The sequence below is a fragment of the Ambystoma mexicanum genome, chromosome 8 (genome assembly GCF_040938575.1).
Source record: "Ambystoma mexicanum isolate Mex_15411 chromosome 8, UKY_AmexF1_1, whole genome shotgun sequence".
NCBI classification, from domain to species: Eukaryota; Metazoa; Chordata; class Amphibia; order Caudata; family Ambystomatidae; genus Ambystoma; species Ambystoma mexicanum.
This window is the reverse complement of record NC_090929.1, coordinates 1686053071-1686068138: the sequence shown is the minus strand read 5'-3', so window position 1 is coordinate 1686068138 and position 15068 is coordinate 1686053071. Positions and strand designations below refer to the sequence as shown.

At 45.5% G+C, this 15068-nt stretch overlaps 1 protein-coding gene across 1 annotated transcript in view; it reads right to left on the bottom strand.

Moving 5' to 3' along the window:
• LOC138473323 (deleted in malignant brain tumors 1 protein-like) overlaps nt 1-15068 on the bottom strand; it is a 911582-nt gene that overhangs the window by 249445 nt on the left and 647069 nt on the right. The window contains exon 47 of the mRNA XM_069611989.1: nt 8511-8686. Coding sequence (XP_069468090.1) covers nt 8511-8686 — 176 coding nt within the window. The remainder of the gene's footprint in view (nt 1-8510; nt 8687-15068) is intronic.

The following is a 15068-nucleotide window of genomic DNA, read 5'->3' as shown; positions in this document are numbered from 1 at the left end:
GCAGTGGTGGTGGGGAGGGTGTAGTGTGGGTGGAGAGTGTTAGTTTGGTGTTCAAGATTTTGGCTTGGAGGGAGCTGATCTTATTGCGCATGGCTGTTTAGATGTTGTCACACCATTCTTTGTCCTTAGTGAAGTTTTGGGGGGTGGGTGTGGGGGTCTCAAGTTCCCTGAATATGGCGAACATTTCCTTGGTGTTCGACTTGGCCTCAGTAATTCTCTCTTCAAAGGATTTAGCTTTGGCTTTAATGATGGCTTTCTTGTAATTACTTGCAAGGGATTTGAAGTTGAGTTTGTCTTTCTCATCCCGGGATGTTTGCCAAAGAGCTAATGCTGCCCGTTTGTTGGTGTGTAGTTTTAGAAGGTCTTGGGTGAACCACGCATTAGCGTGTCTAGTGGGTTTGGTTTTCCGAGGTTTAAGTGGGGCGATGGTATTGATTGCTGCTGTGATGGCAGTATCATAATTTTTTGCCAGGGTTTCTGGGTCGTTGGAGAATGGGGCTGTGAAGGCAGGTCCCTGTAAGAAGGGTAGGAGTCTTTCTTTGGTCAGTTGACGGGCACTCCTTGTAAGGGCAGGAGGCAAGGGTAGAGGGGGGTGGGATGTGGTTGTAGTGGTGGGGATGTTAAAGGTGATGGTGTGGTGGTCGGACCATGGGGTGGGGGTGTAGCCCGTGACTGTGATGGGGCAATTGTGGTGGGCGATCCAGTCTAGTGATCTGCCTAGGGCGTGTGTGGGGTTAGTGATGGTGTTGACAAATCCTAGGATGGCTAGAGCGGTGTCAAGGGCTTTGGCCGTAGGGTTTTTGGCGTCATTCAGGCCAAGGTTGATGTCTCCAAGGAGAATGGCTTTGGATGACTTTTTGAGGTTGTCCGCCAGGAGGTGGGTAATGGAGGCCTGGAAGTCTCCTAGGGGGCCTGGTGGTCGATAGATGAGGTGTAGGGTGATGGTGCATTGGTGCGAGATGGTGAGTTTCAATTGAAGGTAGTCGCTGTTATTGTTGATAGTTTTGTCAGCCTTTCTGATGGTGATCGAGTCTTTGGCTATGAGTGCGACACCGCCTCCAGTGGTCATGCGATCTTGTCTCATGTTGGCATAGCCAGGTGGGAGAGCGAGGGATAGGGCGGGGCCTGAGGCTTCATGTAGCCAAGTTTCGGTGACCATTAGAAGATCTAGATCTAGGGTGGTAATAAGGTCGTGGATGTCTAGTGCATGCGCATTGATGGATCGGGCGTTGATGAGGGCACATTTGAGCTGCGGTTCAGGGGAGACATTGATGGTCGAGGGTGGCACATCCGAGCCAGTGGGGTGGGCATTTTCTGGGGTCATAGACACAGATAAAGTGGCATTTGCATCATTAGGTAGCAAGGCAGTGGTAGAAGAATTGCAGATAGCGGTAATTTCATTCAAACCAGTGGGGGGCATGTTTTCTGGGGTCATAGACACAGATAAAGTGGCATTTGCATCATTAGGTAGCAAGGCAGTGGTAGAAGAATTGCAGATAGCGGTAATTTCATTCATACGTGTGAGTGACACATTAACAAGAGTCTTAGACATTGTATCCAATGCAAATGGGTTATGGCGGTGCTTGATAAGTGGGTTCAGCTTCGCTGTGTGGCTTAGTCTATGGTATAGATGCAGTACTGGGAAGTGGCCTTTCGGTTAGTTGTAGCTATTGTTCTCGACTGTAGGCATGCATTGTGTGCACTTGTGGGGATGGGCAGAGTGACCAATACGCTAGGTAGAGTACGTGTGCGTAGACGGTCTCACCTTTTTGCGAGTGAGTAGGATAATTCCAGCAAGTCTCCGCTGCGCAGGCTGCGAGCAGCGAAGAGCTGCAAAGAGGAGTGCAGGCCTTGTCCTCCGGCCTTCTCCTAGCTGCTTCGCCTTGCGGCTCACTCCCTCTCCCTTTAAAGCGGGGGGGGGAAGAGCCGGCAGTGCTGTCGGGCACGGGAAGGCTTGTGATTTCGGCAGGAAGCTTGAAAGATGGAGGGTTGATGCATGCGTTCCTCGTATCAGCTGGGCCCTCCATGATGAGGGGCTCTGCCGTGTATATGGAGCACAATACAGCTGGGGCTCCGAAAGAAATGGAATGTTTGCAAATCAGCTGTTGAAGCTGATCGGCCTGAGGCACTCGCAGCGGAGCTGCAAAGAGGAGTGCAGGCCTTGTCCTCCGGCCTTCTCCTAGCAGCTTCAGTAACCTGAAGAATACCTGCGGCCTGCCAGTGTATCCTTTTATGAGTAACCCTGAAGTAGCATAACAGCATGCCAGACACAATGCTATTCCCATGAGTTATCATCCTTGAGGCTGCACCTGATTAAAGTAACTTGAAGAATACCTGCGGCCTGCCAGTTTATCCTTTATGAGGAACCCTGATGTAGCATAGCAGCATGCCAGACACAATGCTATTCCCATGAATTATCATCCTTGAGGCTGCACCTGATTAAAGTAACCCGAAGAATACCTGTGGCCTGCCAGTGTATCCTTTATGAGTAACCCTGAAGTAGCATAACATCATGCCTGACACAATGCAATTCCCTTGATTTATTATCCTTGAGGCTGCACCTGATTAAAGTAACCTGAAGAATACCTGCAGCCTGCTAGTGTATCCTTTATGAGTCACCCTGATGTAGCATAGCAACATGCCTGACACAATGCTATTCCAATGAATTATCATCCATGAGGCTGCACCTGATTAGAGTAACCTGAATAAAACCTGCAGCCTGCCAGTGTATCCTTTATGAGTAACCCTGATGTAGCATAAATGCATACCAGACACAATTCTATTTCCATGAATTATCATCCTTGAGACTGCACCTGATTAAAGTAACCTGAAGAATACCTGCAGCCTGCCAGTGTATCCTTTATGAGTAACCCTGGTGTAGCATAACAGCATGCCAGACACAATGCTATTCCCATGAATTATCATCCTTGAGGCTGCACCTGATTAACGTAACCTGAAGAATACCTGCCGCCTGCCAGTGTATCCTTTATGAGTAACCCTGTTATGCCAGACACAATGCTATTCCTATGAATTATTATCCTTGAGGCTGCATCTGATTAGAGTAACCTGAAGAATACCTGCGGATTGCCAGTGTATCCTTTATGAGTAAACCTGATGTAGCATAACATCATGCCAGACACAATGCTATTCCCATTAAATATTATCCTTGAGGCTGCACCTGATTAGAGTAATCTGAAGAATACCTGCGGCCTGCCAGTGTATCCTTTATGAGTAACCCTGAAGTAGCACAACAACATGCCAGACACAATGCTATTCCCATGAATTATCATCCTTGAGGCTGCACCTGATTAAAGTAACCTGAAGAATACCTGCGGCCTGCCAGTGTATCCTTTATGAGTAATCCTGAAGTAGCATAACATCATGCCCAACACAATGCTATTCCCATTAATTATTATCCTTGAGGCTTGACCTGATTAAAGTAACCTGAAGAATACCTGCGGCCTGCCATTGTATCCTTTATGAGTAACCCTGATGTAGCATCACAACATGCCAGACACAATGCTATTCCCATGAATTATTATCCTTGAGGCTGCACCTGATTAAAGTGACCTGAAGAATACCTGCAGCCTGCCAGTGTATCCTTTATGAGTAACCCTGGTGTAGCATAAAAGCATGCCAGACACAATGCTATTCCCATGAATTATCATCCTTGTGGCTGCACCTGATTAAAGAAACCTGAAGAATACCTGCGGCCTGCCAGTGTATCCTTTATGAGTAACCCTGTTATGCCAGACACAATGCTATTCCCATGAATTATTATCCTTGAGGCTGCACCTGATTAGAGTAACCTGAAGAATACCTGCGGCCTGCCAGTGTATCCTTTATGAGTAACCCTGTTATGCCAGACACAATGCTATTCCCATGAATTATTATCCTTGAGGCTGCACCTGATTAGAGTAACCTGAAGAATACCTGCGGCCTGAAAGGGTATCCTTTATGAGTAACCCTGAAGTAGCATAACAACATGCCAGACACAATGCTATTCCCATGAATTATCATCCTTGAGGCTGCACCTGATTAAAGTAACCTGAAGAATACCTGCGGCCTGCCAGTGTATCCTTTATGAGTAATCCTGAAATAGCATAGCATCATGCCCAACACAATGCTATTCCCATTAATTATTTTACCTTGAGGCTTCTACCTGATTAAAGTAACCTGAAGAATACCTGCGGCCTGCCAGTGTATCCTTTATGAGTAACCCTGAAGTAGCATAGCAACATGCCAGACACAATGCTATTCCCATGAATTATCATCCTTGAGGCTTCACCTGATTAAAGTAACCTGAAGAATACCTGCGGCCTGCCAGTGTATCCTTTATGAGTAACCCTGAAGTAGCATAACATCATGCCAGACACAATGCTATTCCCATGAATTATTATCCTTCAGGCTGTACTTGATTAAAGTAACCGGAAGAATCCCTGCGGCCTGCCAGTTTATCCTTTATGAGTAACCCTGAAGTAGCATAGTAACATGCCAGACACAACGCTATTCCCATGAATTATCATCCTTGAGGCTTCACCTGATTAAAGTAACCTGAAGAATACCTGCGGCCTGCCAGTGTATCCTTTATGAGTAACTCTGAAGTAGCATAACATCATGCCAGACACAATGCTATTCCCATGAATTATTATCCTTCAGGCTGCACCTGATTAAAATAACCTGAAGAATACCTGCAGCCTGCCAGTGTATCCTTTATGAGTAACCCTGAAGTAGCATAACAACATGCCAGACACAATGCTATTCCCATGAATTATCATCCTTGAGGCTGCACCTGATTAAAGTAACCTGAAGAATACCTGTGGCCTGCCAGTGTATCCTTTATGAGTAATCCTGAAGTAGCATAGCATCATGCCCAACACAATGCTATTCCCATTAATTATTTTCGTTGAGGCATCGACCTGATTAAAGTAACCTGAAGAATACCTGCGGCCTGCCAGTTCGTCCTTTATGAGTAACCCTGAAGTAGCATAGTAACATGCCAGACACAACGCTATTCCCATGAATTATCATCCTTGAGGCTTCACCTGATTAAAGTAACCTGAAGAATACCTGCGGCCTGCCAGTGTATCCTTTATGAGTAACCCTGAAGTAGCATAACATCATGCCAGACACAATGCTATTCCCATGAATTATTATCCTTCAGGCTGCACCTGATTAAAATAACCTGAAGAATACCTGCAGCCTGCCAGTGTATCCTTTATGAGTAACCCTGATGTAGCATCACAACATGCCAGACACAATGCTATTCACATGAATTATCATCCTTGAGGCTGCACCTGATTAAAGTAACCTGAAGAATACCTGCGGCCTGCCAGTGTATCCTTTATGAGTAACACTGAAGTAGCATAGCAACATGCCAGACACAATGCTATTCCCATGAATTATCATCCTTGGGGCTGCACCTGATTAAAGTAACCTGAAGAATACCTGCGGCCTGCCAGTGTATCCTTTATGAGTAACCCTGAAGTAGCATAACAACATGCCAGACACAATGCTATTCCCATGAATTATTATCCTTGAGGCTGCACCTGATTAAAGTAACCTGAAGAATACCTGTGGCCTGCCAGTGTATCCTTTATGAGTAACCCTGATGTAGCATCACAACATGCCAGACACAATGCTATTCTCATGAATTATCATCCTTGAGGCTGCAACTGATTAAAGTAACCTGAAGAATACCTGCGGCATGCCAGTGTATCCTTTATGAGTAACCCTGATGTAGCATAACAGCATGCCCGACACAATGCTATTCCCATGAATATCATCCTTGAGGCTGCACCTGATTAAAGTAACCTGAAGAATACCTGCGGATTGCCAGTGTATCCTTTATGAGTAACCCTGATGTAGCATAACATCATGCCAGACACAATGCTATTCCCATTAATTATTATCCTTGAGGCTGCACCTGATTAGAGTAACCTGAAGAATACCTGCGGCCTGCCAGTGTATCCTTTATGAGTAACCCTGAAGTAGCATCACAACATGCCAGACACAATGCTATTCCCATGAATTATTATCCTTGAGGCTGCACCTGATTAAAGTAACCTGAAGAATACCTGCGGCCTGCCAGTGTATCCTTTATGAGTAACCCTGTTATGCCAGACACAATGCTATTCCCATGAATTATTATCCTTGAGGCTGCATCTGATTAGAGTAACCTGAAGAATACCTGTGGATTGCCAGTGTATCCTTTATGAGTAACCCTGATGTAGCATAACATCATGCCAGACACAATGCTATTCCCATTAATTATTATCCTTGAGGCTGCACCTGATTAGAGTAACCTGAAGAATACCTGCGGCCTGCTAGTGTATCCTTTATGAGTAACCCTGAAGTAGCATCACAGCATGCAAGACACAATGCTATTCCCATGAATTATTATCCTTGAGGCGGCACCTGATAAAAGTAACATGAAGAATACCTGCAGCCTGCCAGTGTATCCTTTATGAGTAACCCTGGTGTAGCATAAAAGCATGCCAGACACAATGCTATTCCCATGAATTATCATCCATGTGGCTGCACCTGATTAAAGAAACCTGAAGAATACCTGCGGCCTGCCAGTGTATCCTTTATGAGTAACCCTGTTATGCCAGACACAATGCTATTCCCATGAATTATTATCCTTGAGGCTGCAGCTGATTAGAGTAACCTGAAGAATACCTGCGGCCTGCCAGTGTATCCTTTATGAGTAACCCTGAAGTAGCATAACAACATGCCAGACACAATGCTATTCCCATGAATTATCATCATTGAGGCTGCACCTGATTAAAGTAACCTGAAGAATACCTGTGGCCTGCCAGTGTATCCTTTATGAGTAATCCTGAAGTAGCATAGCATCATGCCCAACACAATGCTATTCCCATTAATTATTTTCGTTGAGGCATCGACCTGATTAAAGTAACCTGAAGAATACCTGCGGCCTGCCAGTGTATCCTTTATGAGTAACCCTGAAGTAGCATAGCAACATGCCAGACACAATGCTATTCTCATGAATTATCATCCCTGAGGCTTCACCTGATTAAAGTAACCTGAAGAATACCTGTGGCCTGCCAGTGTATCCTTTATGAGTAACCCTGAAGTGGCATAACATCATGCCAGACACATTGCTATTCCCATGAATTATTATCCTTCAGGCTGTACTTGATTAAAGTAACCTGAAGAATACCTGCGGCCTGCCAGTTTATCCTTTATGAGTAACCCTGAAGTAGCATAGTAACATGCCAGACAAAACGCTATTCCCATGAATTATCATCCTTGAGGCTTCACCTTATTAAAGTAACCTGAAGAATACCTGCGGCCTGCCAGTGTATCTTTTATGTTTAACCCTGAAGTAGCATAACATCATGCCAGACACAATGCTATTCCCATGAAGTATTATCCTTCAGGCTGCACCTGATTAAAATAACCTGAAGAATACCTGCAGCCTGCCAGTGTATCCTTTATGAGTAACCCTGAAGTAGCATAACAACATGCCAGACACAATGCTATTCCCATGAATTATTATCCTTGAGGCTGCACCTGATTAAAGTAACCTGAAGAATACCTGTGGCCCGCCAGTGTATCCTTTATGAGTAACCCTGATGTAGCATCACAACATTCCAGACACAATGCTATTCTCATGAATTTTCATCCTTGAGGCTGCACCTGATTAAAGTAACCTGAAGAATACCTGCGGCCTGCCAGTGTATCCTTTATGAATAACCCTGATGTAGCATAACAGCATGCCCGACACAATGCTATTCCCATGAATTATCATCCTTGAGGCTGCACCTGATTAAAGTAACCTGAAGAATACTCGCGGCCTGCCAGTGTATCCTTTATGAGTAACCCTGAAGTAGCATAACAGCATGCCAGACAAAATGCTATTCCCATGAATTATCATCCTTGAGGCTGCACCTGATTAAAGTAACCTGAAGAATACCTGTGGCCTGCCAGTGTATCCTTTATGAGTAACACTGATGTAGCATAACAACATGCCCGACACAATGCTATTCCCATGAATTATCATCCGTGAGGCTGGACTTTTAAATGAGACCGGATCCTGCTTAGCACAGATTGAGGCTTTGCAGTCATTTAAAGGAAGAGATGTACTTTCCCTGGACAGTAGTGTTGGTATTAGCAGCACCCGGGGTGCGCGCTGATAACTGTATATTATAAGGCTGTCTGAAGATGAGGCTGTTGTGCAGACCTGGCTTTCCTGCAGAAACAATTTACGGGAGCTCCTATCCAACCTTTGGGAAAAGGAGAGACCTACAACTAAGAGGGCCACTGTTACTGGGAGAGACATACTTGCTGTATTTAAATATCATTAAAGCCCAAAAGTGATTTAGCACATGATCTCTGCACATTCCTGGCAGTAAGTCTAATGTAATTTGTATAAACTCCCAGATTTTAGATGGACGGGGCAGGACTCAACCTTGCCTGGGGCCCTGCCACGTTACATGCTTTCTGGCATAGACCACTGGCCCCTGCCTCCAGGGCAGTCTCACCTGTTTCACTGTTCCACAGCCGCTGTACGGAATGTCATATATGATGAGGTCTTCCCCGACCTTAGACAAACAGTTGGGGTTGTTCAAAAACAGCTCTCGGGCTGAGTAACCCAGAGTCCGGAGGTTGGCCGTGGTGATCACAACTTGCATACTATCTCCAGAACACGTGAGAGACACTAGTGGGGAGGAAAAACATGTTAGCGTGACATCCAGACACCCAGAGCAGTGGATTTTTAAGATCAGTAAATAGAAGGGTGAAAAATACTCAGAGCAGTACACTTCACTGTCAGTAATTATGTACCCTCACATATGAACACTGCCATTATCCTGCACCATTAAGTGAAGATACTGTCAACACTAAGAGGCCAGGGAACCAGAGGAGGGTAGGTGGACACTCCCACTACTGGGAACTCCAAGTAGCCTAGTGTTTTTAGAGAGTCAATAAACATAGGACGGGGTCAGTTGCAGGTCAATTTCCAATCACAGGTTCCAACTGTGAACTATTTAAAGGAAGTAGGCAATAGACAAGCACTGAAAAGACACTAGACCTGGCTTATCACAAGCACAGGTTTTGTGGGGAATGTAGATGGGTGTATTAGAGGAAAGTGCATTGATTTTTCATGTGGGAAGCATTTCTATGTTTCTATTTGGGGTTCAGGGTTTATGAATTGCGTGATTGTATCTTTATGCTTTTCCTTTTTGGGGGAAGTGGTGCACCTGGTAGTCCACAGGATAAGGCATGACCCTGTTCCCCCAACCCCTCCCAGTGTCTTCTCTCACCACCTCCCAACATGGCAGATAGCCTAAATCAACATCTTTCTGAGAATGCTGATGCCTCACCCTATTTCCTATCTGTGTCCGGGAAGATATAAGAAGAGCCAGGGTATGACTGCATTATGTACATTAGCGTAACTTAAAAGTACACACAAAACATAACGCAGAATGTATTTGTTTTTATAGTTTCAATCAATAAATGGCATTTTGTGAGTCTTGGACAGGGATTACTTAATTATTTACCTAAGCATTGCCCATTGAATGGGATATGCCATTGTGTGCATGCATTTGGGAGAAGGTCTCGCCGCTAGGTTCATGAGCCCCGGTCTGTGGATCTGTGCTAAATCCGCATTAGGAAAGTGAGATATGGCCCAAATGAAAATGAGCGCATTACAGCCTATCAGAGGCCTTGCATGAATCCCCAGGACAATTTGTCTAACTATTAAGACTCCTTTTTTCTCTCAATCTCCATTTAGTGAAGTGAGACCCTGTACCATAAGATGAAAAAATGTCTCTTGTGGTTTTTGTTTGGTACTGAATTGCAAGACTACCACAAAGTAGTATTAATGTCACATTTGTAGAGGAGGAGCTGTATACCTCTGCAGGAGATCCCGCCCCCACCTACATCCTCTATACTGGAGCCATGAGACCGTGCCGTGTTTGACACCAGCCATTGTGCCAATACCGCAGCAGGTGTTTGGAAGAAGATACCAATTAAGAGAACCTCATCGAATGTATCCCTGAAGTTATGATAACCTGTAGGAGGAACCCCCTGGAGGAATATGAGCAGGAGTAAAGAAGAGCTAGTGACATCATAAGAAAGTGTGCACGACGTCCCGAGGCACTGGATGAAGGTGATGTACGGATCCTAGAGGGGTAATGGTGTAGTAAGGATCAAGTGAACTCTCAAGTATAAAAACAAAGAAGATTACACATACACAAAGTGCTGCAGAGAGCAACCGTTCAATAAATGCACAGCTGCTGAAATGCAAGGTCGATTAAGTCATCACAGAAGCCAGCTTTAAGTAGTGAATAGAATGCGGGCAAAGCCGCCATTGTGTAGAAACTGGACATTGGTATCAGGAATTTAGTAGGCCAGAATCCATGAAGCGGGAATGAAAAACTGTGTTGCAGCAAGAATAATAGGCTCATGGAGCTGTGTGGTGAGGCTGCCTGGCCTGGAGACAAGATTCAAGAAGTAATGTTAGCTATCTCTTCTTAAGAAGAACGAGTATGCAGAGGATGAACCTTCTCACATTAAGGTGCAAGAAAGAACAAAAAGGATGGCAAACTTAATTAATTTAGAGCATTTAAAAGAGCGAGCGCCCTCACTCCCCTGCATTCTCAAATACAAAGATACTCTGCAAGCAACCTTTTCCATCCCTGGCTCTGGCGTAACGCTGCGAGTAGAGAGAGAGAAAGGGGGGGCCATGCTTTGATTTTGAATGTCCTGATTGAGAGCTTACAGCTACCTCTTCCATCCCTGGCTCTGGCGGAACGCTGGGAGCACAGACAGAGAAAGGGGGTGCCATGCTTTGATTGTCAATGTCCTGATTGAGAGCTTACAGCAACCTCTTCCATCCCTGGCTCTGGCGGAATGATGGGAGCAGCGCGAGAGAAAGGGGGTGCCATGTTTTGATTGTCAATGTCCTGATTGAGAGCTTACAGCAACCTCTTCATCCCTGGCTCTGGCGGAATGATGGGAGCAGCGTGAGAGAAAGGGGGTGCCATGCTTTGATTGTCAATGTCCTGATTGAGAGCTTACAGGAACCTCTTCCATCCCTGGCTCTGGCGGAATGATGGGAGCAGCACGAGAGAAAAGGGGTGCCATGCTTTGATTGTCAATGTCCTGATTGAGAGCTTACAGCAACCTCTTCCATCCCTGGCTCTGGAGGAACGCTGGGAGCACAGACAGAGAAAGGGGGTGCCATGCTTTGATTGTCAATGTCCTGATTGAGAGCTTACAGCAACCTCTTCCATCCCTGGCTCTGGAGGAACGCTGGGAGCACAGACAGAGAAAGGGGGTGCCATGCTTTGATTGTCAATGTCCTGAGTGAGAGCTTACAGCAACCTCTTCCATCCCTGGCTCTGGCGGAATGATGGGAGCAGCACGAGAGAAAGAGGGTGCCATGCTTTGATTTTGAATGTCCTGATTGAGAGCTTAGAGGAACCTCTTCCATCCCTGGCTCTGGCGGAATGCTGGGAGCACAGACAGAGAAAGGGGGTGCCATGCTTTGATTGTGAATGTCATGTTTTGCATGTATTGTTTCCTGCTCATCTTGACTTTCATTCCTTGAAATGTGATATTAGGACTTGTTTTCTTGTATCCATGTCCATTGTGATATTAGAGATGGTAGAGTTTACAACCTTTAAGAAGCATTGTGAATCTTCCTACTAACACTTCAGATGTAGGTACTTGCAAACAGAGTATGCTGTTTCCTTTAAAGGTGTAGTGATTGGGGATGCTGTGTGTGTGGTGCTTCCGGTCATGCTCTAATGAACTGTGTCGCATCCATTCAGTGGATTCTGTGTTTGTGAGCTTTTGGTTTGTGAGCTTGTACATAACGTGGTTATGTGTTTGTATAAACCCAGCGTGGTTTTCTTCCACTCCTGCGGATGCGGGGCTGGGGCAGTGCACATCAGTGAGTTGTTGAACCCTGCTTAGCCAATGAGTGGTTTGTTTTTTTCTCTGCCTCTCTGCATTAGGTCACGTCAATCCTTTGGCTGGAAAATGGCTTAATCTGTGAATATTTATGCAGGTTTTGTGGCTGTTCATCTTATTCAAAAAGCTGTAGTGAGAGAGAAAATCTGAGGCCCACTCATTTAAATATGTTGTAAAAACCAAATTGACACGTCTCTCAGGTCTCTCGTCTCTCCTGGTCCAGGTTTAATATGTGTAAGACAGGGAGGACTCGAGCTTCCGCTGGAGTGGCAAGTAATATCTGTTGATATCAGGAATTGCCCTGGATGGCAAGGTACTTCAGCTGGAATAAGGGTACAGTGGCCGGCACGCGACAGCTGAAGGACGACCTTTGCAGGTTGCACCGGAAGCAGAGAGAGACCTTAGAGAATGGACTGGCCAGCGGAGGCTGGTGGAGGGCCTTGGAACGCAGCAAGCTCTGAAGATACAAAAGACCCTGCTTCTCCTGACTGAGGAACAGCTGCACACTGGAGTGTTGCAGGGGGGGGTAACCCCACCTTACGTACTTACTTAATGGGCAAAGGGTAATCAACCCGACAATAGCATTCAGATCATAATAACATACATATACAATAATATGACAAGTAATGGTGAGACAGAAGAAAGAAAATAGATGTTCCTCGACCATAATAAAAAGATGATATAAAATATTGAAAGGTACAGAAAAATTCTTTGATCAATTAAATAATATCATTAGGTTAAAAAGATAGAATTCCCCTTAGATTTATCATATTTATTACACTATAGCATTTAAACTTTGGGAAACTATATTAGTGCTCTGGAATGGGATGTCTATAGGTGAAAGCTTGAATCACATCATATACATAGCCTATCGTCCTACATAACCTCTTGGCTCCATTCGACACCGTCGACCACTGCATCCTTCTCTCCCTTCTTGCTTACAGGATGGGATTCCCTGGCACTGTCCTGAATTGGTTTACCTCCCACCTCTCAGGCAGACACCAGGCCGTCCAGATGAACTTGTTGCATTCTAACCGACTCCAGGTCTCCTGCAGAGTCCTCCAAGGCTCCATTCTCTCACCAATCCTTTTTAAACTTTTCATTGAGCCTTTGGGCACTCTCCTCAAAGATCCCAATATAGCCATCTGCCAAACGCAGACTATACTCAGTTGTACATGAGAGTAAATAGCGCACAGGACATCATTTGTCTCCGCAACTACATATCCACCATTCAGTCCTGGATGTCGACTGCCTACCTCAAACTAAACCCATCCAAGAATGAATTCATCCTCATCGGTCCACCCGCTAAAATACAACTTGTCCAAAAATGGCTCAATGATGTGCACCTAGAAGGAATTGATCCCCAACTCTCAGACTCAACAAAATCCTTAGAATTCACAGTTGACAACAATCTGTCCTTCTAGAAACATATAGCCAAGAAGGCCCAAACAGCTTGGCTCAGAATCTCTACCCTATGAGAAATGAAACCCTTCATGCCGTCACAAGACTTAAAGACGATAGTGCAGGTCTGTGTGGTCTTGCACATCCATGGTGGCAATGCTCTCCTGGCAGAGCCCCCAGCTGTTCACTTGACTCCCCTAAAAGCTGTTCAACACGCTGCAGCACATCTTATTACGGGAGCACAGACATTTTAGCAATTGACCCCCATCCTACGTAAACTACATTGGCTTCCACTCCAAGCCAGGATACTGTTCAAGACTGCATGTATCATCTACAAAGCAGCAGTGTACAAATGGGTGCTTCCAATTTCATTGTTGTCGGAGGACCAGTTTAAATGTGGGAAGATCGTATAAAATGTGAGACAACAGATGGACACTGGTCACCCCTCCCTTATAACCACATCACTGGTTGGGACTGACATTTTTCAACGCTATGTTTAGATTTTCGGCACTGTATTCAACCATGCACTTTTTCCATGTATCACAATGTATTCAATTTATTCTGTTTTTACTAAAAAACTTTAAAACAATAGTTTTATCAAATATTGAGCACACATGCCTTCAACACATACAGTATTTTGAAACTGTGAAACAATGAAAAATATTGAAAAACTTCCATACCAGTGATGTGTTTATAAGGAAGGGGTAAACAGATGCTCCTCGCGCAGCAAATCGACCAACCAGCTTGAATCACAACTCATCCGCAAAGAGAGGACCCGCAAACAGTCCTTTTCTTGTCATGCACCCACCCTCTGGAATTTGACCCTAGTGTCGGCTCAGAATGCGCCCACAATTCTCCAGTTTTGCAAATCTCTCAAAACATGTCTCTTTCAACAACACCTGTCCAAATACTAATTCCAATGGACGCACATACCGATGCACAGACCTTACAATAGTATGCTAAAAGATGCCAGCCCAAATGCCGGCTACCCACACTGAGTACAGCGCTCTGCTTCTCTCGTGCTAGGTCCTCGCTTTAAAGTATAACATAAAAGGAATACTGTAGGGATTTGCACGGGCCCCGAAATCGCCTTCCAATTATCATACGGGAGCCAGGCGTAACATGAACCTGCCTTTATTCAATGCACGGCAATAACTGCCGGAACCTCCCTCACCCCCCTCCCTAACCCCAACATCATTTCCCTTTCTCATGGGAAGGACCGCAATGGTGGTCCGCCCACATAACGATGTGGGCTGCCTGTTACCAGCATGGTAGACGACCTGACATCTCCCCCCTTTTTATAGTACAAAGTCCTCACCTCTCCTCACTCCATCTCTTCATTAAGTCTGTGAGGTTTTATACGACTCCTCTGTGGTCTCCTTGTGTTGCGAGGGGTTGCCCAGGTCTCGAGGTGGTTGGCCTGGCTGTCTTCACCGGCCGAGGCCTCGCTGTCCCCTAAATAGGGTTCGTCTCGTTGTCTTTCCTCCACGCCACGGGCATCCCCGTCCCTTGCGTCTTCGGGTCGAGTCATCATGCGCTTGAAGTGTGAGATGTTGCGAGTTACCGAGGATTGATCCTCTCTCTGTACCGTGATCATTGTTCCTTTCTATAGGGTTACGGTCAGTGGTTCCCTTGCAAACGTGGCATCCTCTTTCCGTTGTTTCGGTTGGCTCATCCACACCTGGTCTCCTATTTCCACTGGTGATTCCCCAGCTGGCCTC